We start from the raw sequence: 24,230 nt of genomic DNA on the forward strand, positions 1-24,230 counted from the left end.
ATGATACACTTCAACAAAAAAGGAGTCAAACACCTTTAGGAATGGAAATATTTATGGGTATATGGCACAAAATCTATCCAGGTCCATTTATTCTATGACATTTAATTTTCATTTTATTCTTGGAATAATTTTTACTTAATTCCGTTTCATCTCTGCCATCCTTGAGGGCTTCTTTTTGTTTCTTCAGGAGAGATCTTTCATCTTCCAGTTTGACAAGTTCCTTTCGCAATTGATGCTCTTTTTCCTGAATATCTCCAGATGCTTCAGTCAGTTTTGAAAAAGCTTCATTTTGCTCAGAGATAGCAACCTCTAGCTCAGTGATTCGATCTGTTAAATATTTAAGCATTTACTGTGACACGCAACTGCAACAGTTATAGTAGACCATATTCTTCATAGCATTATGCAGTTGGATATACATTTACATTAATTTAATGACGGATAATAACACTTTCATAATCATAAAACATATATTTAATAAACATCACTGTCCCATGATACTATGGACGCCTTAGCAACCTTCTGCATGCTGCAATTGTTCCTGAAGTTCAGCTTTTTCATTTGTTACATCTTCATCCTTTTGCTTAGCTTCTATCGCTTTTTCAAGTTCATCACCGAGAATTGTCTGAGCTTGCTGTGCAGTGTTTAACTGAAAATAATCAATTGCTGAGTCATGCCAGGAGTTTTAATATTTGTTCCAAAAATTCTTTTAAATATTTTTGTAGGCTTGGTGCAGTGGTTTGCTAAAATCCCTTCAGGTTTATTTTAAATCTGAACAGACCTTCTGTAAAAAGTCAACAATCCATTCTCCATTCACAAGCCAAGTTAAACATTTGGCTGAGTCAATTGAAGCAATCCTAATTTCGTAACTATTGGTGCAATCCATTTATTAAGGCCTTACTATTTATTTCATTTTCTCTAATAAAAAGGTTAGTGATTTTGTCTTCAGTTATCAAGAATGCACTCTTGCAGTGCTGCTCATAAATCAGCTAAATTTATTAAAATAGCCCGACACCAAACGTAAGAGTCCATAAAACAATAAAAGTTACAGCTACATTATGCGATAACCCTCAGGGTAAATCAACTGCCAAAACATGAGGATTTTAACTTAATAAGATGCACCAACAACAAACAAAACATAACTTTTAGCCTGAGGCAAATGCTTACTAGTAGGAGCATAGAAAATATCAGTTAAACTGACATTTACCATTATTTGAAAATGCAGACAGCAAAGATATAAGAAACCTTTTATTTTCAAAATTTATCTACAAAGAGCCACTTCATGAACTTCATGAAGTTGTTGTAGCATTGCTGTATATCAGGGGTTCTTAAACTTTTTGGCACACGCCCCCCTTGACGGTACCTAAATATTTCGCGCCCCACCTCATTGCAAAATAAAAAACCTCATTAAATAATACAACAAATTATTTTCAATTAACTTTCATTAATGTGAAGGATGTAGTTGTTTTTGGGAAACCAAACGTTTAATTCGAGGCTTTGTAGAAGATAATGCACATCTTAGGTCGGCTTCACAGCCAAGTTTGTTCCTAGGTTTTTGTCTTTATATTCATGAAGATGACGCTGCAAACGACTTGGTCTCAAAACGTCGTTGCTTAGCTTTTCTGAGCATATCACGCATTGCGGTACAACTTTTCCGTGCACTATGGTATCTATAAAGCCATACTTCAGATAATTTTGGTCATACTTTCTCTTTTTTTCACTCATTTTGTGTCAATATTATTATTTTGTGTCAATAATTAGTTTAATTACTAAAATACCTGGTTATAAAATCAATACTAAATTTAAGTTTTACTTCATTTTACGGTTTTAATATTGGCTGACGTTGGTTTTACCCTATTTAAACCGGGTGCGCGACATTACTATTTTTATTATGTGTGGCCGACACTGCACACATATTTTCAATCGTTAATGACTCAAAAATTATACGTCGTAAACTGATCGGATATTTACAGGTTAGTAGTAAAAACATCTGAAAACAGCTACCTGTACACATTGTAATTGTAACACCAAAGAAAATGCATTTAGTGTAAATTAAGTATTCCTACAAGTGATACATTTGTAAAAGTTTTTCTTGTTACAATGTGAAACAAACTTTAGCAGCCTAATAAGAAATATTTCGATATCAGGGACAAAAATGATGATATTTGACAAACCTGCTTTATGCTGTTCTCTAGCATGTCTAAGAGCCTCTCTGTAGCTTGCTTGACACGATTGCCAGCGCCAGTGACAATATCTCTTGCGACCGGATCCAGTTCCGGTCCGGTAAACATAGATTCGGCCAACCTCTGCGACAGGTCCAACCCTTCGTCAACAAAACTTCCACTTAAACTGGTATTTAGAGGTGTGTTTGTTGCATCGGTATCACCACCTGCATAGAGCAATACAAGTGTTGTGTAGATAAGAGTAAATAACTAATTGCTGTTCTTGCACCTAATAACTATGATGAGTTATATTGAGAGTGGTGAAAAGTTTTATTGCAAACAATACATATGCATAACACAGTATTAGTAATGTGGCTATAAATAATATTTCAAAGTTGAAATGATTTTTCAGAAAACTACTCGTTTCACAATTGTACCATACCATCATTAGAGCTTGACTGAGCTAGACTAGGCTGAGCATCTGGTTCTGCGCCTGTAATCGGAAGATTTTCCAGTCTTTGTGCAATCACTTCTTCACATCGCTGATTTGTTTGGACCAGATCAGAGAGGATTTTCAGAAGTTGCTCATTGCATGCATTAGAGCTATCTCTGTTTATGCAGGCACAGTGTCAAAAGTAAGGTAATACATCATGACTTATAACAGCTCATATTTTCAATGTTTTTCACATTTTTTACCACATCAATATTGTGAACAAATAACTGTCATCAGCAAGCAAAAATTAAAAGTATTGATGGACATTTCTTTTACCTTTCCTTGTTCATTCTTTCAAGGTCATCTCGAAGAAGTTTGAGCAGGTTTTCACCTTCCTGGGCTTCCCGCTCATGTCGTTCTGTCAGTTGGTTATGTTGCTGCTCCAGACTATCCAACGCTGCTGTCTTATGTTTAATTTCGGCTTGAAGTTCCTGAATACGTTTTATTATAGAAAGTAAGCAAATAACATCAGCCTTAACATCTCTATTGCATACTAACTTGGCTGGGATTAATGTTGAAACATGCAAACAAAATTCTTAGGATAACAGAAACAGGAAGCACATAGTACAGTATTCAACAAACAAGTTTTACAAATAGTTACTTTCGTATTTGTTTGCAAAGCAGACTCCAGCTAATGGTATAAATAAACAAATAATTATTAAACTAAAACAAATCATCAAGCTAACTTAAGCTATATGTGCATACAATGAAAAGTTATCTATATAATCATTGCCAACTTGTCCACAATAATATTTGAAACTTGGAAAATCCCCATATACACCTCATTTTACAGCAAAAGAAATAACTTAATAGTAGCTTAAATGTGGAAAAACTTACAATGATGTTGTCATCTTTATTGCGAGCATCATCCTGAACACTTTCTATTTCTGCTTCATATTCAGCTCGTTCAAACTCGATACGTGTGGTGAGATCTTTGTATTCCTCTCTTGCAGCATTCAGTGCTTCTGATAGCTTTTTAGTGATTAACAAAAACCTAATTAATTACTAATCTACAAATGATAGGCCAACTAACTTGTTGCTAATTGCTAAGTAGATGAGATGAAAACTATGTTTGTGAGTGAACCAGTCAGCACAGGGTGATCCAAGACTGCCAGCATGAAGGGCAACATTAAGGTTAAAGAGAACATTGCGATCCGTAAATAGGGAAACTCCAATGTTAGCAAAGGACTGAGTTTACTATTTGGATCGACTTCATGCTTTACTGCACAACTAATAACGCACTCCTTGATACTTAGTACTTGTTTGCATGTATGTCTTGCCACACAATGCCGTGACGTTAGCCATACGAAGGTATTAACACCCCATAATAATCACATTTTGACTTGCACTTCAATGATGTGCGACTTATCTCAGGCTGTGGCTTATGCAACCCCTTTAAATAAAACACAGGTGTTTTTTACTATAACAATTGCGGATTTTGAACTGCAAAACATTTGCGACCGCACTAAATCTGTCCGGGGGCTGCATGTGTCAGGGTTTGGACCACCCTGAGTCAGCACATGTACGGTAATATGATAAAATAATACATTAAAAGCGGACAATGTTTGATACAACCAATTTAAGTAAAACCTCAGGTAAAAATATTTCAACTCACTTCTTCAAGTTTTCCTTCATAAGTTTCACTTTCTTCTTTTCTTCCCTCCTCCCAGGCTTGCATCTTCATCTTGTACTCTTCGATAACTGCTTCAAGCTCTTTCTGCCTTTCTTTTGTTTCTTCAAGCTCAGATTTGAGTCCATCAGCAAGCTGGAGCTCTGTCTCGAGCTCAGAAAGTCTTTCTGCCATTTTCTACATTATTTTATTTTGTTAGTATGTGTGCAACTCAACCTAACAGGACCAAATAAATTGAACTGTGCTGTTTTATAGCATTTTTCTCAGTCAAACTATTAGCACAAGTGCATACTCTACAGCCATGACTAAGTAACAAACATAAAACAAACTCCTCTTTGGGTTTGTTGAGTTACAAAAGAGCACGTTATAACTTGGCTGAAAAGCAAACATTGAAAAGTTAATTTGGAAATAGGAACACAGTAGTTGATATAATCTACATAAAGCAGATTAGCTACTTAAAACAAACAAATGGTTGTTCAAAACTAACCCATTTATTCAAATATTGAGGAATTGATGTGTAAGTAAGAGTAGAAAGACAATTGAAAAAGCAAAGAAAGACAGTTAGAGTGAGCAAGTGTTAGTTGATAGTAAGTAAATACAATGTTGACTGAAGACAAACATTTAAAAAAGCAGCAAATTTGTTTTGCTACGCTAATAGTAGATCACATTGGACAAAGTATATAAAAATTCAAAAATCAAAGCAAGGCCAATGTCAATCAAAAAACATACGAGTAACTTTGAAGACTTATACCAACAACGTCAGTTCTATTAGTAGTAAAAAACAATTATATTTTCCTTTATCATTCAGTAATTGAGGAGATGAGAAATGTCAAACTATCCAGAGTACACTAGAACTGCCTATTTTGTTCGCCCCTACAGTACATTTAACAGAAAAGTGAAGACTACTTATATATTTGCTTACAAACTAGCTGTTTAACTTGGAAGTGCCAATGAACTATGAGAATAACGTTTTGTGCGTGATTGGATGCTACACAGGTGAATTTGCACCACAGTGGCAATGCAATAGTCTGAGTGTTGCATTAAATAAATCCAAAAAAAGAAAAGTCGCACAGCTTATACTGTAGTTGCATTAAAAGTCATACAAAAAACCTTTACCCTTTCTATACCCTTTACACACCTGTGTTTCAGCTATTCCAGTTTCACTTGTTTTAGCCAAGGCTTCACCAAATTGCTTTTGTAAATCATCAAACTCTTTCTGCTGTAATTCTTGTATCTTTTGCATGCTTGCTTTATGGTCTCCATCTTGCTTTTGAATTTCCTTGAGTTTTATTGTATTCATGAAAAATAACATGTAAAACAGATAGTACTTATGCTGGACGACTGTAAGTGCTATGATGTTTTGTTTTGTGTTTAATGAATTCAGTCAGTCTATTAATATGTGGACTAGAAATCGTGACTAATGTTCGGTTTTTTATTAAAGAAAAATGAATTTGTTTTATTTTGGAGTTTTTACTCTTTTACATATCACTAACCTCTTCAATTTGTTGTAGTTGAAGATCATGCTCATTTTGGATTCGTTTCACATCATTTGCATGGTTTTCTTCCTCTTCTTTTAATCGGGCATCCAGTTCTTCCTGGCTTATTTTTTGAGAGAGTTCCTCCATCAACTTTGCCACTTCTTCTTCATGCTCTGCTTCAAGTGCATCGATCTTCTTCTGTAAAGCGATCAAGCCATCACGTAAACGTGTCTCTTCTTCCTTGTGTTCCAGAATCATTTTCTCCAATTCTTCCTTGTGTAAGTTTTCAAGATTTGCAGTGACTTCCTGTAAATGTTATATCAGTGCTCAAAAGGAGCCATATCTTAGCTATGAACAGCTCCTTAATGTTATGGATTTTTTATATCTAACTACTGAGAGCACATGCACGATACCTGGAACTTTATCATATGCTGATTCACAAGGTTTGTTTTTAAATCAGAGAGTTCTTCATCTTTTGAAGTCTGTAACCTTTCAAGCTGCAGCAAGAGCTGTTTCTGCATTACATCAAGCAATGTTTGTTCCAATTATAATAAAATATGAAACTTTAAGATGTCACATAAAGCACAATTAAAACTTGAAAACTTGTCTAAACTTACATTAGCTTCATCAAATTTCTGTTTTTCTTCATCGACTTCAACAAGTTTTGTCGCCACAACTTTCATCTGCACAATAAATACTTTGAAATATGAAACACCAGACAACCGGCATACTATGGTACATGACAGTGATAAAGATAGTTCAAAACCATGAAAACAGCACACAAAGTAATTTGTATGCTCTATTGATGGCAACGTGTTACCTCTTCATTATGGGAACCAATAAGATCTTTCTTCTCTGCTTCATGTTTTTGAAGTAGACCCAACTGCATCAACTGGATCCGGTTATCAATTTCCTGCTCCTTGGATTCAGCTTCATCCTTGTGTTGTGATGTGAACTGTGCAAGTCTCTCTTCATGGAGCTTCATAAATTCCTCCTGAGCCTGAGAATAATAAAATACGGACTTTACTAGAACCAGTAAGATACTACACACACTGAAGCGTCGAAAATATGTTTTGCAATTTACCTGCTGAAATATAAGAGCTTGTTTCTGCAAAGCATTCTCCTGCTTCTCATCATACTCCCTCTGCAACTCCATTCTCATTGTTTCCATCTCGTCTCTGTTTTGTGAGGAAAGTGCCCTGCATCAGGTAATTGTGCTCAGTAACAAGGAAGATGTGAAATAATTTGAAATAAAACATTGCGAAAGTCTGACTACATCAATGTGTGGACAATTATATACATGTAACCAGAACCTGAATTTAACTTTAGAATAACATATTGCATATTTCCTCCAGTCAATTTTTAAAAATACCTCAATCGTTCGTGGCTTCCACTATCCAGAGAATCTGTCAACTCTTTATATTTGTTTTTTGCCTCTTCCAGGTCATCTTTCAGTTTTCCTATGTCTGCCTCCAACTCTTCTCTTCTGAGGATCCAGGAGTTTTGAGAATCCTCTTGCTGATCTGTTATTTTTTGTATTTTGGAATTCATTTCTTCCTGTAATCTCGTGAGCTCCTCCTGATGTTTCGATGAAGCCTTCTTCAATGCGTCCTATCAAACGTCAAGACTAGATTAAATTAAAAATTCATTTTTACAAGCAAAATTATGGTAAATTTGCATCTCTCTATAATAGAAAAGCATAAAAAGACATGAGGCTTTAATTAAAATACAACAACATTACTGAAAACAATCTGTAGTATAAAATACTTGGTAGACCAACTTCAACAAATTCTCAAAGCTTTCCTCTTTCACAGGCAAAATAATATCTAAATGTTGAATAAACTAATTTGATGGCAATGAGACAAATATGTTGAAGAGGTGGGCTGAATCAGGCCAGCTAGCTTTGTGTTAGGCATAAGTATAGATAGTAAGTTGCACATGAGTATGTAGTAAATACATAACACAAACAATATTGAAACAAACCTGTTTTTGTTCGTGCAGTTCCGACATGACAGCTGCAATGCGCAATTCAAGAGAGGACGACAGTTCATCAGCTTGATGAGAAAGCTCTGTAAAAACATTAAAAGTCAAACAAACATAAAACTAAGCTGCTACAGAGCAGTCAATCATCAACAATATAAACCTTGCTCATGGTCTTTTTGTGACTTTACTAGTTTTTCATTTGATTCAAGTTGCATCTCGTGCTTTAATGATTCCTTTTCAGCATCAAAATCTTTCCTCAGCTGAGCACGAAGAGCAGCAGATTCCTCCTCCACCTGAATACCATTAAGTTCTTTAGAAATGAATTTTGAACTCATGAACTAAATAAAACAAGTATATTTTCTACTACTACTTCTATTATAAATGGACATTTTCTATTATTGTTTGGGTAATTCACTATAAAAAGATAAGCATTTTAAGGTAAGGTTGTGATATAATAAATAAGATAACTCATTGTGTAAATAAGATCACTCTCAACATAAATCAATTAATTATTTAACACTTTAGAAGGATGGCACAGAAATTGATTTAGTTTAAACTGTGAAGATTTTGTGCAAAACATGATACCTGTGCAGCAGTGTCAGATGCACATTGCAAACGCAGCTGTGTAAGTTCAGTTCTGTGTGATTCTTTCAATTTCTCAATCACTTGATCATGCACACGCTGCAAATCTTCATGAGCTGTTATTACAAAAATGAAATATAGAATGATACAATTACAAGCAAGTTGGAAAATTTTCAAATCTAAAAAAATTTTAAATTTCAAGAAATCATGTAGATGGCAAGCCGTAACTGAATTACATTTAACCAAGGAACAATACAGTTCAAGTTACATTTTTTGATTTAATTAATTAAAAAAATAGTAACAAACAGTCTAAATATAAATAGTAACAAGCTAAGTCATATGAAATTACAATAAAAAATAAATATTTGTAAAAGAAAACTGCATTTAAATTACGATACTAAACATTAAAGCAACCTTCTTCCAATCTCTTCTCTTGTTCTTGGAGTGAATGGAGTCTTTCATCTTCCTTTGTTTTAATCAGCTCTTCCAAAGTGGTATCATGCTCATCAATAAGCTTTCTTATAGCATCTTCGTGTGCATTCTTCAGCCTGCAATAGAAATAAGTTTATTAATGTGATGACATTGTTAATATAAATGCTAATGTTTTTACACAACATGAGTACATTAATTTAACCAACACTTTTCAACAACAACAGTTTCCCTAGAAAAGCTTAAAAATCTTTCTAAAACAAATCACTCACTCTTTAATTTCGATTTTAAGTTCATCAACTTTATGCTGAAGTGATGTCAAGTCTTCATCCTGTTCTTCCTCTTGTGAGGAATCCTCAGAGGAGGAGGAAGAAGCGGAATCAGAGGAGGAGGAAGAAGAGGAATCTTCAGATTGTGCAGGTTCAGGAACTTCTTGATCTTTTTCCTCAGCAGCCTCCTCATGTTCAAGGGCTTGGCTGAGTGGCTCACTGAGTCCCGAAATATCAGAAATTCGAGTCAGGGTCATGGCACTGAAGTGGTGAGAAAACATGCATCATGCAACATTCATGCAATTCACATGATGTTTCACATGATTCTGGTTAGCAGCATTAGTTAGCAGTGACAACCTTACACCAAGGCCAAGTGAAGGAGTGAAGCTTTAAGTGCACCAAACAAAAACATGTTTTCAAAAGTCTTTCAAAACAAAATTGTTTTATTATAATGGCAATATTCGTCAACAAGTCTTTTTGTTTTTGTTGAGCAAAAGTTTATTAACATACAATCGCCCATGCAATGACTAAACATTGCATTAAGAGCCTACACACCAACACGGAGTAAATAACTTATTTAACATACAAGGGCAAGGCAATCAACATGCTGTACATACCTACGATAATCTTTGTTGAGGGCAACTACATTGCTCGAGTCATAGTCGGACAATGCTGACAATGATCGCATTGGGGAGGATTCAAGCTGCACTGAAGACCTGGTTACCTCTTCTAACTTCTCTCTACTTTCACTTAAATCCTGGAGAAGCTGCTCCACCCGTTCCTGGTAACTTTTTGTTTCCTCTTCGTGTTCCGACCTGCGAGGAGAAAATACAAATCTTTCAAGATCAGCTGAGATTAAAAGAAATTGATAATAATTTAATTAATGCAACAAATAAAGACACCTGAGTTTTTCCAGCTCCTGCTTTCTTTCATCAAGCAATTGCTCCTTTTCTTGTGAAAATTCCTCCCGTAGCTTTTCCATGTCCTCGAGAGCAGTTGTACGCGCTAGCAACTGCTTTTTCAAATCCTGCAAATACCAATAATTGGTAAAAGACATTTGTGAAACTCAATTAATTGACTACAAAGTAAAGAGTCATAAGTTGCCTGAAGATCATCTCTGGATGTTCGAAGTGAGTCGATTTCAATTTGCATGGTATTGATCTTCTCCTGATTACCAGTTTGAAGATGATCAATTTCTTCCTGCAATCTTGCAGTTTCAGAGCCATGCAGAGATGCAAGCCTTTTCTGGCTCTCTAAAATGTTGTGAAAAAGTTGAAGGCGTGAATAATTATTGGTAATGACTCATGGCAACTGGACATATTCCAACAACTAACCTTCCGCTTGTTGGAAGATTTGATCTCGCTCAGTCTGAAGTACAAGTAATTCTTCTTTTAGGGAAGTTACAAAATGTTCATTCTCTTCCTGGAACTTCCGATTGTTTTCCTTCTCCTCTTCTAAAGCAGTGTCACTTGCTTGGAGTCGATTTTTGTAATCTTGCTCCAAGTCTTCAATGTCACTTTCCAGTTTTTCTTGCAAATGTTTCATCTATTTTTTTTAGCAACTCATTAATCAATGCATTCAACACTGTGCTTTATATAATATATAATCACAAAAAAATATAAGTTTGTGTAAAATTTAAAAACTGAAGTTTGCAAAAAAACAAAAAGCATATGATATTAATAAATCAGAAAAAGTAATTAACCTCATTTTTAAGAACGCTATTAAGCTCATGTGTTTGCACTAATTCATCTTTGAGCTTTTCATTAAGTTTGCCTGAATTTGATGACTTGTCCTCCTCTGCTCTTCTCACCTCTTCAATCTCAGCCTACAAACATGTTGCTATTTTAGTAACAAGCTTCACTGCAAGTTAAAAAGCTAACTGCAAAATACGCATGTACAGATGAAAACTATTGAAAGCAGACATATAACAAATAATTCATACCTCCAGTTTGCTGAGAGCTTCAGCGTGCTCGTCAGCCATCGCATCTTGTGATGTCTCAAATTCCATCTTCAATGACTCAAGAGTAGACTCCAGTTCTAACTTTTGTGCCAACAATGCCTCAGCATGTAAGCCTTGCTGTTGTTCCAACTCACGGCTGATAGAATCTATAGAAAGATTTTTCAGAATCCATGGCAGGATCAGATTTCCTTTATTCCATGAAACTGGGCTTCCAAATGCTTCAGATGTTGTCTACTGATCAATTATGGAGGCACGCTGCTTACCTTTTAGTTGTCTTTTATGCTCTTCTTTCAACTGATTTATGATTTCTTGGTGCTTTTCTTCCAATTCAGTTTGAGCAAGATCACTTTCCTGTTCCAGACTTCTTTGCAAGCTGCCAAGCTCATTTTCAAGGACATTATTAAACTCTTCCTGAAAATAAATAAAAATGAGATGTTTGCAAACATTTACTTTAGCATATTTTCACATAACATCAGTATCCATAATATAATACATAAAATTGTATGCTTCACATAAAGACAACCTTCAATTCAATTCTCAGTCGTTCTTCAGCCATTTGTTTTATTTCTGCAGCTTCCACTTTCAAAGAATTTATCTCTTGTTTTTGCTTCTCAGCCAGTTTCTCAAGGACTTCCTGGTGATCTTCTTGTAAGCGTGAAACCTCCCTATCTCTGGTCCTCTCATGAACCTACATAACATTATGATTTAAATTACTTAGGGATAAAAAGATTATCTTTGATTAGAAAATGTGCATTTCAGTTGCAATTAAACAAACTTTCAATGATAAGCTGGTCATGCAACAATGCAATAATTTATTTTATATGGTGTAGCAACTGTTAATGTTGTTCACCAACTGAATATCTGCAAACCAAACTTAACAATTTTAAATTTTGGAATAACTGCAATTTAAATGTAGACAAGAGCGTAAAAAATATGTCAGGAGTGATAGCCTGATAGCTTTTAAATAATTTACATCTTTCACAGTCTCCAACTGCTCCTTTCTCTCCTCCTCGAAGGATTGTTTCGCAACGTCCAATTGCTTTTCCATTTCACGTTTTAACTCATCCATCTAAACAAAATGTAAGTAATGTAAGACGTATGCCAAAGCAAACATAATGATAAGTATGCAAGGTTACTATAATAAGCAAGATTGCAAAAGTTAATCCCTTTCAAACTTCAATGTTTGAACAGTCAGAAATTACATTTTAAGGTTACGAAAATCTTCAAACTTAAAAGTTAGTGGGCAATACTGTGGGAAGAAAAACGCTGATAGGAAACTACTAAAAGTTACTAACATGAATGCAAAGCGCAAAACATAAATCAAACCTGTGGACAACTAGCTAAGCAATGATAACAAAAGTCCTTACTTTATGAATGAAATTTATGCACATTGCATAACATTTGCAGCATTTTTGTGCAGCGCTAATTGCATGAGAATGTCTATTGCGAGATACGACATCATTTACTTGATGCAAGCAATCTGAAACAGGAGAAATACTGCCAGAACCAGGACCATCATCCAAGTGACAGATGCAACAACAAGAATCTTGATCTGAACCAGAATCCCCCGAATGTGAAATGTTTAAATTTTTTTCAAATGTGCCAGTGCCAGATAAGCCTGGACCGTATTTAATGAGACGAAGCTCACTTTTTTGCATTTTTGAGATGACGCGTATGCATTCACATGCTGGGCATCGACTGACTTCTGTTTTGGCTCCAGAGGATTGCGAACTTTCAAGCAGTGAAGAAAGAGGACTGGTGGTACAATTGAAAAGATCCATTTGGGAAAAATTTTCTTTTACTAAACTATGAGAAGGAAGACAACAAACTACATACACTTCCTTTCATCATGTAGCAAACGCAGGATCAAAGAAATGAAAGTAAATCAAGTTAAAACCATTAATAGACTTTAAAATACTACATAAAACTGACTTTTGTTTAATAAATGCTAACTGTGGCGACAAGTGCTTCAGCTGAAATTGCTGATATTTGAATTTAAGAAATTTGTTTCTCAAATTGAAATCCCTCTGAGCCCACTTGCAAAATCTATATCAACTGTTCTACCAAATGCACACATCTTTGTGACAGAGAAAGTTGGCATTATCCATACAATAGGCTCCAAACATAGCTACCTAAACACTTGAAAATGCAATTTGGAAAGAACACTGCCCTTTAATTTCTAGACACCTCTTATAAATGACTGAGTTTCTACAGCTTTTTATAAATAATTTAGTTTGTGCTGAACAAGTGTATTTTGCATACTAAATGATGCATGATAACTTGAAAAACTCATCTAAAATTAATACTGCATTAAAACACATTGGGTAACGATGGCAGAGTAAACATTATGCCTGCACTTCAATTTGTTATCAGTATTGTTGTAGTTTTACATTTAATTTCATTGCATTGTTGAAAAAATATTAAATAAAATAAGGTTTGTTGCAACAGAACAATGCAAACAGTGTGCTGCAGTATTTAAGTCTGACAAGCTTGAAATTAAGCAAACAAAAATAATATAATAGACCGAATGCCAAACTTATATCAGAAGTCTACCGCCGAACAGCTTGTGCTACTACCTATGTATATGCATTTTTTGTTAAATACAGACATGCTGATTCAAAAAGTTTACAATGCACTGCTCTGAAGTATTAAGCCTTCTTCCTGATGGCACTTATGTACATGACCAAATTTGAACCTTGCTATGTTTCTAAATACATGTAGAGGTAAAGCAAAAAAGATAGATTGGTAAAAAACCAGCAAGGAAATTAAATGTTGCTTACACTTGATTATTGGAAGTATTGGTATTATTTTTATTCACGTCACATGTCCGAATTTTAATTTATCAATAACTAAATCCTTATATCTGTACTTTCCATGGTCAATTTTTTTCATGTTGGCAAGATTTTAAATATTCAACATTGTTACAAAACCAACAAAATACCTGTCTGTGGTGTTGGGAATGCAAATTTTTCAGCTCCTCAGAATGTTCATTTTTCAACATTTTCATGTCATCTTCCTTCTTATTTTTTTCTTGCTCAATGGATGCTGTAAGCCCATCGTTTTCGGCTTGAAGATGTTCAAGGTGATGAAGATGCTAGAAAAAAATTTATCATAAAAACATTTAAGGAAGTCTAGATTAAAAAATAAATCGGTATGTACTAATGTTTAACAATAATGATCATGGTACTTTTTAAACATTACAAATTAAATATTAGGTTTATTAATTTAAGCTAATCTAAAAAAATTACTATTTATTATTATTAAAACCAATTCCAACATTACAAAATCAAAATCATCCCAATATTAGCATCAACCATTCATAAAAATATAAGCTCATAGTTTTTCTATATCCTACATAATGTTATAGGTAAATTGATTTACTTCATTTATTGTGCATTGCAGGTCTTCTTTCTCTTTAGTAGTTGATTTTAAAAGTTCATCATAGTCTTCCTCTTTCTGTTTGAGAAGATTGTCAAGCTCATCGCAGTTGTGCTCAAACTGTGATTTTTCATTAGTCTAGAACCAAACAAAAATCACTTTCAGTATCATAAACAAATACAAAACACCATGCTTTAAGAAAGGTTCAAAGTTTGCAAATATGTAAAATGCTATGACATATTTCAATTACATACCATCTTAGCAATGGTGTTTTGGCATCGTTCAATTTCATCTCGAAGCTGCCGACTTTGCTTCTCTGTGTCTTCTAAACGTCGACTTGTTTCTGCCAATTCAGTTTGGTATGACAACACTTCGTCTTCGAGATCCTGTGCAGGAAAAGAAACAAATGATGCCATTTTATAAGGCTTACAATAAAAACGATCAGAGAAAAAATTGCATACCATATATCATAATGCAATACTAGATAATAAGTTATATAACTTCTGCAGTACCTTTACTTGTTTCTTGGAAGCAGCACCTTCTTTCAGTCGTAACTGTGATTGCTTCATCTGCTGACGCAGAGTATCTCTTTCTTCTTCAAGCTGGGCAAGCTGTTTGCTAAATGATGCTTGAATTTCTGAACTCACTAAAAACACAAAAATTAAAAAATTGCAATAAAACTTTAGAGCTTCAAAATTTTAGGATAATTATAATGAAAAATAAATAATAGCACAAACACACAATTTCCAAAAAAATTATGTTGTTAAACATTCAACAGCTACAATATGCGTAACCTGTGTCAGACATTTCCAATTTGTGTTCCAGATCTTCACACACTAATCTTTCTTCCTGAAGCTTGGTTTCATACTCATCAACACTATTAACCAACTGTTGGTTTAACTGTATGACCTGCAATTTTACAAAACATTCCATATTACTTATTGTTTTTATGCACCATCTTTAGCTGATCAGTTCAAAGTTCTGTTTTCATGGTACATGCATGAAAAACAAGTGAATGCAGTTTTAAATTGCCATTACAAATGAACAAAGTAGAATTCTAAAGTTTGTTTTTTAGACTTCCAGGAATGAAACTAAAATTTCCAATGTTTTAGTAACCTATTTGCAAATAAGGCAATGAAAATCCTGAGTATACTGAGTTATATACATAACTATTATTGTCACAAAATGCAAGATTACGAATACTTTTATGACCAACTTTCAAGTTACTGGCACCCTAAACTACAGAAATTTCGTCTAAGCCTAAATGTAAGGTTGAGGATATAAAACATGTGCAAATGACACATATACACAATATACATGAGCAAATTGAACTATTTTGTCTAAGAATGTAATGTTGAGAAAAATTGTTGATCTTGTAATTAAAATACTCTTGGTACATTTACCAAGGAATATTGCCTTGCAAATTGTGCAGTTTTGGAAGCCTAACATTAATCGTAAGTCCAGCCTGTGTTAGAACACTTACAAGTGTTTCTAAAGTGGTCACCCTAAACCAAACTGTGCATTGACCAATCCTTATACAAGGCAACTAAGACACGGCCCTATCGTTCAGGTATTAAAGATGTTTTAAGCACCTTACGATTTTTGTCAATTTTGCATGTTCGTCTAATTAAGCCCACTTGGTTAAGATTAATGTTACATGATGAGCCATTATTTAAGTGTTCTGTAAAAAATGCTTACAGTTGCCGATACTATAAATGTACATAAAGTTGTTTTCCGTTGAGATATATTTACTTTAACAAGTCTGGTTAATAATAAACAAAACGTTTGACATACTTAAATGATTCACACCTGTTGTCAGACATAACATAAAGTAAAATATTACTGCAACACTGTTACGTCTTTCACTTAATTACTAATGCAAGCACAGCATAGGACTCACTCAATGTTGCTTCATGTATTTTGTGGTGCATGTAGCCTTTTTTGCAAAACATGGTACACAAAATTATATATATACAGTTTTTGATAACTGCAATGATAGTGCCATTAATAACCAACCTTGTCTTACGATCACTTCACTTAATTACTGGTACATTGCTACTCTCCATCTTTATCTAAGTATCATTTGATCAGTTACTGCAATGCATGTTTGAGGCTTCCGATTTTTGAATCTTATAATTTGAGAAACCAGGCGGTTGGATTGCAAAGAAATTAAAATTTTACTTCACTTTCAAAAATAAAACTGCCACAGGTATTATTTATATAATAGTAATGGGAAATTGTCAAGATTGGTACAAATAATTGGAATAACTATCCATTTTTTGAGAATCAGCGTTGAAAATTTTTTTACGTAAAATCTATGATTCTTAAAAATAACTCATTGACCCGGTAAGACAGTTTCCAGTAGCTAATTATATGTTTAGTCTGTTCATAAGCTAATTGAAAAGAACCATAATAAATGCCAAAATGTAACCAAGATACAGTATAATCAACGTATCACACGTAACTTATGTAGTTAATCATCGTTGCGTTATTTTTTTTCTTTACATAACCCTATGCTTTAATTATGTCAGCTACAGCACTTGCAATAGCCGCATTTAGTAGTTAGTAACTACAATCGTGAGATAAGTTCCATTTTGGTATCTACAGTATAATGTTTCCTCAAGTCTAAAAGGCTACGAATAGGAAACATGTCAAAATCATAGTTCTTTGTTGGTATGACCTATGTTATTATGTATATAAAGTATATAGTATGTTTATACTTTCATAAATCAACTAGAAAGTATGTAACTTTTTTACTTCTTTGTCATGATTTTTCTTCAATCTATCAATGTCACGATATGCTGTCTCAAGCTGGGATTGAAGCAATGCAACCTGTTCTCTGTAGACTTGCAAATCTTCTAAACCAAATGAACCAACAGATGCCTCAGATTTTTGCTCCATCTATATAATACCAGAACAGATTTCTTACAAAAAATGTCTTAATCAAAAATAATAAACATCTATATATTAAAATGCATAGGTCTATACCAAAGGTCTACGCAAACATTTGCGTACTACAATCAATGTAGTCAGGTATCAAAATACAATTATTTAGCATGTATCTTTTCAATAAAAACTATCTGAACAACAAATAATAATCTTTGTAAACTATAGCTAACTTCACAATGTATGCAACGTTTGATATACCTATTTACTTTTGCTTTCTATAGCAATGATGCAGTTGGTCAGACTTTTTAGTGCAATTGCTATTCAGCTGCAGCCAAAAAGACATTTATATACATTAAACAGCTATGATACATTAAATGACACTGAAAAAGTAGCAGTATAAATTTTTATGCTCTGCAAATAGGGATCCAACCTATGGAATGCTTGATTTTTAGTAAAATTCTTAAGTAAAGAATTTGAATCACAACAGTCAAAATTTGAAGAGTGTTTTTACAAGTGAGATCAACAGGCTTATAACAACAGTGGTTGAAAGTTATCTCTTTGTGCCCTGGCTTGAGTGTTGACATTTATGGAACGTTGGGCAGAAAGAGAGAGCATTCAAAAATTACAATATTTTAGGGATAATCTCTTGTTGAAAGATGATTCCGATTTATTACGCTTTTACAGTTCAACACTTAATTTCAGCTATCTAGTAAGCAGATAAGACACCTTGACATAAAAGTAAATAGCAAAATAATAAGATATAATCACTTTTCGCACATTATTTACTATTTTTCGTTAAGGGCCATTGGTCAAAAAGTAGCTATGGGTTTATAATATATATACACACCTAAAATTAAATGAAATAATGCAAGTGTAAGTGGACATATGCGTTTAGAATAAAAAACTGTAAGGTATCATAATTCTTAAATTAAATCAAGCATAATGTGTAATGTTATGTATGTATATTTTTAGTATATTATGCAATTGTGTCCTGGTTTATTGAATACATAACCACACCCTCAAAAATCACTTAGAAGTTATGCTTACAGCTTAGCCTAAGGCATGCTAAAAACATAATTTATTACGCAGAAAAAATTAATCTAAATTGCAAGCATATGATACAGACCAACTCAAGCAAATCCTTGCAACAGAAGAGTAAAATAAAATGAATATGTACAAGAAAAAATCCACTAGTAACAAATTACTCCTTTAGGCTATATGCTCAACAACGCATACATACTTTTTGTAGAATTATGTTCGTATGTTATTCACTAGTAATTACGAGTATGAGTAGTGGTAGAAGGATATCAATTGTCTGAATTAAGACGTAGTACTAATTTGTCATGCAAAGAAGATGAAATAGGAGAAGATATGGATACATATATAAATAAGTGTGATTGCTTGTTATGCAAGTAAGCCAAGGGATCACAAATCAGTGCAGCTTCAGTGTAAACAGAATTCATATATTTGAAAAGAATGTCATTGACTAGTAGTAGTACACACTATACTAACAATGAAGGCAGCTAGTTTACAAACTCGTCTGTATAATAGGATGGGTAAAAGTAACCTCTTAATTGACATTTATCTCATCACAACTACTATAACATTCCTAAACAAGAGCTTTTAAAAACAACTAACCTAAATACAAACACATTGGTAACCACTAACAACATAGTTGAGGATGAATAACCAGGACAATACAATTGAAAAGTGTGTATCAAACTTTTTTATCAACAAGTCAGCATAATAGCACACACATGGTTAAAGAGATTGTTGGTGTGAAAGGGAATTGCTTGCTTTTTTATTGACATACAGACATGGTTGTGAAACCCAATCAGGCGCAACCAATTCATTGATTGAAGCTGGGACCAGTAAATTTAAATGTATGGATTAAGAGAGCAATTTAAACAGAAAACAATCACGTTTACAACTGTTACAATCCCTTTGTTAAAATGGTAACAAACTGATTGATACATTAAACACCTATTGATCTATATATAACACATGCTAATGTTGAAATTTTTTTAAGACTTTTAAATCATTAACTATGAATATGCTTTACCTCTTTGAATTTTCTTCTTTCGTCTTCTAAAGCAATTTGGTGTTCCCGTTTTATAGCAGCTATTTGCAAGCCATGTTCTTCCTCAAGCTGGGCTTGCAGTGATTGCTTCTCTTGTTCCAACTGAACTTGAAGAGAGCGAACCGCACCTATATATACAACAAGAACAACTAAACATATATCACCCACCACTGATCTACAGCATGCTTGAATACTGTTAAAGACAGCTTGTAAAAACCTAAACAACTTGTGAAAAATTATCTTACTTAATTATGTAACCAAAAGCACAATATTATGAAATGCATATATACTGCTTTAACAACCTATTATGATGACTTAACGCAAGCCTTCTACAAAAGAGCTTACCACTTAAATTTTCTTCAGTGGTAGCCAAAAGACTTTGACTTTTATCTAGTTCGGATCGCAATGAGCGACATTTTTCTGCTGCATCTCCAGCTTCCATATTCTTCTCCTCTAACTGCCTAGACATTTGGTTGAGGGTTTTTTCTTGCCTTGCAATGGCTTCTTGGCAAGTATCAAGTTTCACTCTAGTCTCAGTCAGCTCCGCAACAACCTAAAGTTTATTACAAAATACTTGCTTGCACTTGGTGGACATATAATATAACAGTTATTTTAAATATGAAAAGATATAAGTTATGCTAACATGCTTTAAAATTAAACATAGTAAACTATAGTGTCTAATCTCAGCTTTACAACGAGATTATCGTTTCATGTAACACTTGGTTGCTGTCTCCAAACAAACCTGGCTTTGTTCACTACCAGTGTCAATAACAGTGCCCGTAGTCTTTATTAACTGCTGTTGCATTTGTCGAATATACTCCGCTGTATTAGACACATTGTCTCGAAGGTCTTTGTATACAAGATCTTCCTTACGGATACTTTTTTCCAAGAGAGCTTCATCTAAAACAAAAAGTCAGCGTGGTCAGACAACAAAAATGGTACTTGCACATAATTATAACAAATAATCTCTCTTATCTATTATAACAGGGCTGGCCAACCCGCGGCTCGCGAGCCCCATGCGGCTCTTTGCCCGGTATTATGCGGCTCTTTCGTTCATATTGAACCTCCGAAAGAGAGCACATTTTACCCATTTTAGGCGGATAAATAATACAGAAAAGTAATCTCTACTGGCTAATGGTCAATTGATATTTGCTAAATAATGACTGATTACATCAGATTTCGACCCAGAATAAAGATGATGAAACTGAAACAATATCTGATGCAGTATTATGACATAATAAGAAACAGCGTCATAAATCATAATGTTTATGATGTGGCTCTTTGCGGTTAAAACAGTAAGAAGTGAGGCTCTTAGTCTCTGACTGGTTGGCCACCCCTGTATTATATAATCTGACAATACCAGGAAAACAATATTTAACATGGAGTAACGCAAGATTTCTGTAACAATAAATAACAATGTATATACTTCTGTCATGCAGCTCTTTGTTTTCCAAAGTCAGCTTTTGTAGAGCAACTTGTTGATCAGAGACAGTTAATTCTAGTTCTTGAATTTTTTCAACAGCGGTTAATTTCAGAGTGTAACCAAGTTCCTCCTATTGAAAACAATGAGCATAGCTTAAATTTTAAATGGAGGAGCATTGGACTTTATATTGTGTAAAATATATACATAAAAAGCATTTATTTGTGGTTGCTGACTGAAACAAGCCATTTCATACAAGCAATGGGTGAAGAATTTATTCAGTGTGTAGCTACATCCTTTATAATAATAAACACTCGTAGTAAAAACCACCTCTGTAGAGATATCATCAGCTGTGGTTGAGGAACGGTCAGTGTCATCGGAGGGCGTAAGAGCTCGATCAGTGCTATCATCTCCAGTTTGAACTGCTATGCTATCTCCAGCACCAACTTCATCAGACTGGGACCCTAAATGCATAATTATATACAGTAGATAAAAAATAGACTTGTTTTTGTTTTTGATGACATATACACTAAACCAAAGCTTTGCTTGACTATCACATAATTAATTTCTACATCTTACAAAAAACGTATTTTCATGTTTCATTATATATATATATATATATATATGGTATGTTACGGGTACTGTTTCATTTGCCTAAAATTTATATTATTATTTTGAAAAAATAGCAATTGCTATCGTTTCAATACGTTTTTATACAAACAAAACAATAATTTTAAATCTAGGCAAAGCAAAAGTGCAATGTTCATACTTGGCGTTGAAGCAGCAGTATCATTCCCCTTTCTCTTTTTCGAAGTTGACGATCGCTTTTTACGAAAACTTGCAAGCTAAACATTCATATATACAACACATTACAGTATGGATGCACAAGACTCATCAAAATGTATGCTAAACTGTTTCTTGTTCACTGCTACTCCTATGTACAATTAAAAAGCAAGGCAAAGCTAGGGTCTATCAGCTGGTTTGCATCCATTTGGGACACCTATGATTTTTAAAAGTAAAAATGCAATTGGCTTGGTGTAAACAAGAAACTCTTTCACTGACGTGTTACAAACGCCTTCTAATCTAGATTATTACATAATTATTTTCATATTTTACCCTAAAATTTATTTTCACCAACTGTATCCACATATTGAACCCACTTTTGGCATTTTGCAGCCATGTCAGCTTGTTTGGGCACTATTTAAATACAATGATCATGCTTCCTACGTTTGTTTTAGTGTATTTTGTCACCAGATGGAAGCAGGTCTTTATTTTATGTTAAAAACTATTTACTGTAAAGTAATATATTTAAGTAAAATTTACATCCAAAGGGTTAGGCTAAAACTTGAAAAGATCTGATAAAGTTTGAAAAGTAGATAAAATAAATAAACAAAAATAAATGGGGAGCATGCAAAACGTTCTAAACTTTTCTTTGACAGTCAGAGTTTTTTCTCTGTTTAAGATGACTTTTTAAGGAGGCTAATAGCTAGGATTTTATTTGAGCTAGAAATATGAAATCTAGCAGGTGCAATCAAGAGGAACAGTGTTTTGACGCGTTACAAAAAATGTTTCCATAGTGGGCATATAGAGTTTAAACTTCAACGTAAAGTTGCAAGGACAAACGAAGCAAGTTGGGCAAGAACAAGTTTACATTATGCTAACAAATGCAAAAAAAACATTTGCAATAATTTCACCTTTGCCTTTCCAGCTTCCAGTTTTTTCTTCCGCTCTTCGTCATCCATACGTACGTCCGTGAAATTTAACAACCAAAACACATTCAACAAAAATGTACTTTCAGTAACAGCAGCAATAACTTTCTGACTTTGTTTTGTATACTATATTATAGGCAATCTGAGAACAATATACTGAAACAAACAAATAAATAACAACTTGAGAGACGTTCACTTTCCAGATTGGAAAGCATGGCACTTTCTGACGAGATCTCGAGGTGCAGGATGGTCAAAATTGGAGTGACCAGGCAGCCAGGTGCAGGACAGCTAAAATCGGGGTGCACTGAATGAAAAGTGGTGCATATTGCAGTCTGGTAGGCAAAACGCAGAAACTGTAGGTTTCATTTTTCAGAGGTAAATGTAAGATTTTCTAGTGCAGCAAGCAAAAGTTTATTAAAAAATCTTGAGGGTGCAGTTTCCATGCTTTCCACTATAGCAATTTTTAAGTTAAGAATCTGAATCATGGTAAGGTTTTGCTGTTTCAAAATCCACGTGGACAAGGCATGTGCATGCAAATAGCAGTTCTAACTAACTTCTATCCAAAATGCGCTATTGTAGACCAGATTGGAAAGTTTGTTGTTTCTTGGTGAAATATCCCCTGTGCAACAAGATGAAACAATAGCCATTATTATTAAATTCTATCTCCCGCACATGCCCTCCCGGAAAACTTGTATGATGTGCCGGATTTCTCTGGCACAGAATGTTGGCTTCTGCGCCAGTTTTCCAAAGCAGAATTGCCGTTCCGCCCTACATTATATAAGTATTATTTTGGTGTGGCGCATGTTTTGCAGGGTCTAGTATACAAGTGCACAACCACAGAATACTTTTGTATAGTAGACCTCAGCTACTCGAATTGTATGCTGATCTACAGTAGCATAGAAATTGTACCTAACCCTAACCATATATGCTGCAGATATGTTACTAAAGTTACACAAAATTCTGCTAATTCAGTTAGCTAAGACAAACCGTTATCAAAACCTACACAGTTACCGACAATCGTGTAAATACCAAGATGATGGATTTAAATTCTCACGTCTTTTGCGCCAATGTAGATTTGCAAACACAACAGAAACGCAAAACAGAACTACTCAACCATGACAAAAGTTCGTTGGGCGATTGGCCGTTATTTCTACAACGATTCCTTTTCTGATAAATTGAGTTGTCATACACTGATTGCAGCTATTGTTACCATTGGTAAGGTAAGGATGAAGTGCAAGTAAATTTATATTTAATCTGTAATTCAAACCTAATTATTTTTATGTTAAGTTTAAGCTCAGCCCATGTCATGATTCACGAATTCCATCCATATTTTTCAAAGATTTGGTCGCTAATGTGGTGAGCCGTGGGCTCCCGGACCGAGGAGTCCGCCAACAAAACTTGGCGATGTTTTCTCGAAATGATTTCTATTTTCGTATACATACGTAGATTACAACGGCGAAAATTTTGAAACGTCGCATATAACGATTTTGTAGATAGCTCTTTACTCGTTTGGTATATGATTTTCTACAGGTAATAGCTGATAAGGAGTCGCAAACAAGAAAATACAATAAACGAAAAGAAATGAAAACGCCTCTGGCCCAAAATCTCTGATTCGTAAAGGGGACCGTGGCCCTCGCTAAATACGCTAGTACACTTGCAATACTAATTGTTTAAAATAGATTAAATTGATTCACTTTCTATGCAAGTAAATTTAGTGCTGTTGTAGCCTAATTAAAGTATGGCTGTTAGGTCACGAGTCATGGGTTGTTTT

At 34.2% G+C, this 24,230-nt stretch overlaps 1 protein-coding gene across 5 annotated transcripts in view; it reads right to left on the reverse strand.

Moving 5' to 3' along the window:
• LOC143446732 (uncharacterized) overlaps nucleotides 1–23,385 on the reverse strand; it is a 41,929-nt gene extending 18,544 nt beyond the window's left edge. For 2 of the 5 annotated variants that reach the window (XM_076946499.1, XM_076946500.1), the window contains exons 1-41: nucleotides 22,445–23,384; nucleotides 21,520–21,595; nucleotides 21,081–21,214; nucleotides 20,757–20,883; nucleotides 20,073–20,230; nucleotides 19,676–19,883; nucleotides 19,313–19,458; nucleotides 17,119–17,262; nucleotides 15,156–15,270; nucleotides 14,874–15,007; nucleotides 14,616–14,747; nucleotides 14,365–14,499; nucleotides 13,925–14,077; nucleotides 11,957–12,052; nucleotides 11,507–11,671; nucleotides 11,247–11,394; nucleotides 10,966–11,129; nucleotides 10,726–10,848; nucleotides 10,358–10,568; nucleotides 10,128–10,276; nucleotides 9,926–10,050; nucleotides 9,641–9,838; nucleotides 9,027–9,284; nucleotides 8,740–8,873; nucleotides 8,329–8,441; nucleotides 7,904–8,036; nucleotides 7,744–7,829; nucleotides 7,133–7,371; nucleotides 6,845–6,959; nucleotides 6,581–6,760; nucleotides 6,378–6,443; nucleotides 6,174–6,275; nucleotides 5,776–6,066; nucleotides 5,421–5,561; nucleotides 4,268–4,459; nucleotides 3,490–3,624; nucleotides 2,929–3,083; nucleotides 2,602–2,768; nucleotides 2,172–2,386; nucleotides 517–646; nucleotides 136–327 (exon numbers count right to left, since the gene is read on the reverse strand). In XM_076946499.1, the coding sequence (XP_076802614.1) occupies nucleotides 136–327; nucleotides 517–646; nucleotides 2,172–2,386; nucleotides 2,602–2,768; nucleotides 2,929–3,083; nucleotides 3,490–3,624; nucleotides 4,268–4,459; nucleotides 5,421–5,561; nucleotides 5,776–6,066; nucleotides 6,174–6,275; nucleotides 6,378–6,443; nucleotides 6,581–6,760; nucleotides 6,845–6,959; nucleotides 7,133–7,371; nucleotides 7,744–7,829; nucleotides 7,904–8,036; nucleotides 8,329–8,441; nucleotides 8,740–8,873; nucleotides 9,027–9,284; nucleotides 9,641–9,838; nucleotides 9,926–10,050; nucleotides 10,128–10,276; nucleotides 10,358–10,568; nucleotides 10,726–10,848; nucleotides 10,966–11,129; nucleotides 11,247–11,394; nucleotides 11,507–11,671; nucleotides 11,957–12,052; nucleotides 13,925–14,077; nucleotides 14,365–14,499; nucleotides 14,616–14,747; nucleotides 14,874–15,007; nucleotides 15,156–15,270; nucleotides 17,119–17,262; nucleotides 19,313–19,458; nucleotides 19,676–19,883; nucleotides 20,073–20,230; nucleotides 20,757–20,883; nucleotides 21,081–21,214; nucleotides 21,520–21,595; nucleotides 22,445–22,492 (6,133 nt within the window). In that variant the 5' untranslated portion in view covers nucleotides 22,493–23,384. Of the gene's footprint in view, nucleotides 1–135; nucleotides 328–516; nucleotides 647–2,171; nucleotides 2,387–2,601; nucleotides 2,769–2,928; nucleotides 3,084–3,489; nucleotides 3,625–4,267; nucleotides 4,460–5,420; nucleotides 5,562–5,775; nucleotides 6,067–6,173; nucleotides 6,276–6,377; nucleotides 6,444–6,580; nucleotides 6,761–6,844; nucleotides 6,960–7,132; nucleotides 7,372–7,743; nucleotides 7,830–7,903; nucleotides 8,037–8,328; nucleotides 8,442–8,739; nucleotides 8,874–9,026; nucleotides 9,285–9,640; nucleotides 9,839–9,925; nucleotides 10,051–10,127; nucleotides 10,277–10,357; nucleotides 10,569–10,725; nucleotides 10,849–10,965; nucleotides 11,130–11,246; nucleotides 11,395–11,506; nucleotides 11,672–11,956; nucleotides 12,053–13,924; nucleotides 14,078–14,364; nucleotides 14,500–14,615; nucleotides 14,748–14,873; nucleotides 15,008–15,155; nucleotides 15,271–17,118; nucleotides 17,263–17,508; nucleotides 17,646–19,312; nucleotides 19,459–19,675; nucleotides 19,884–20,072; nucleotides 20,231–20,756; nucleotides 20,884–21,080; nucleotides 21,215–21,519; nucleotides 21,596–22,444 lie in introns of those variants that run through there. The other 3 variants (XM_076946498.1, XM_076946497.1, XM_076946501.1) reach the window with 3 other exon arrangements.
• Nucleotides 23,386–24,230: the final 845 nt, after the last annotated feature.

This window comes from Clavelina lepadiformis, chromosome 2, assembly GCF_947623445.1.
Source record: "Clavelina lepadiformis chromosome 2, kaClaLepa1.1, whole genome shotgun sequence".
Classification (NCBI taxonomy): Eukaryota; Metazoa; Chordata; class Ascidiacea; order Aplousobranchia; family Clavelinidae; genus Clavelina; species Clavelina lepadiformis.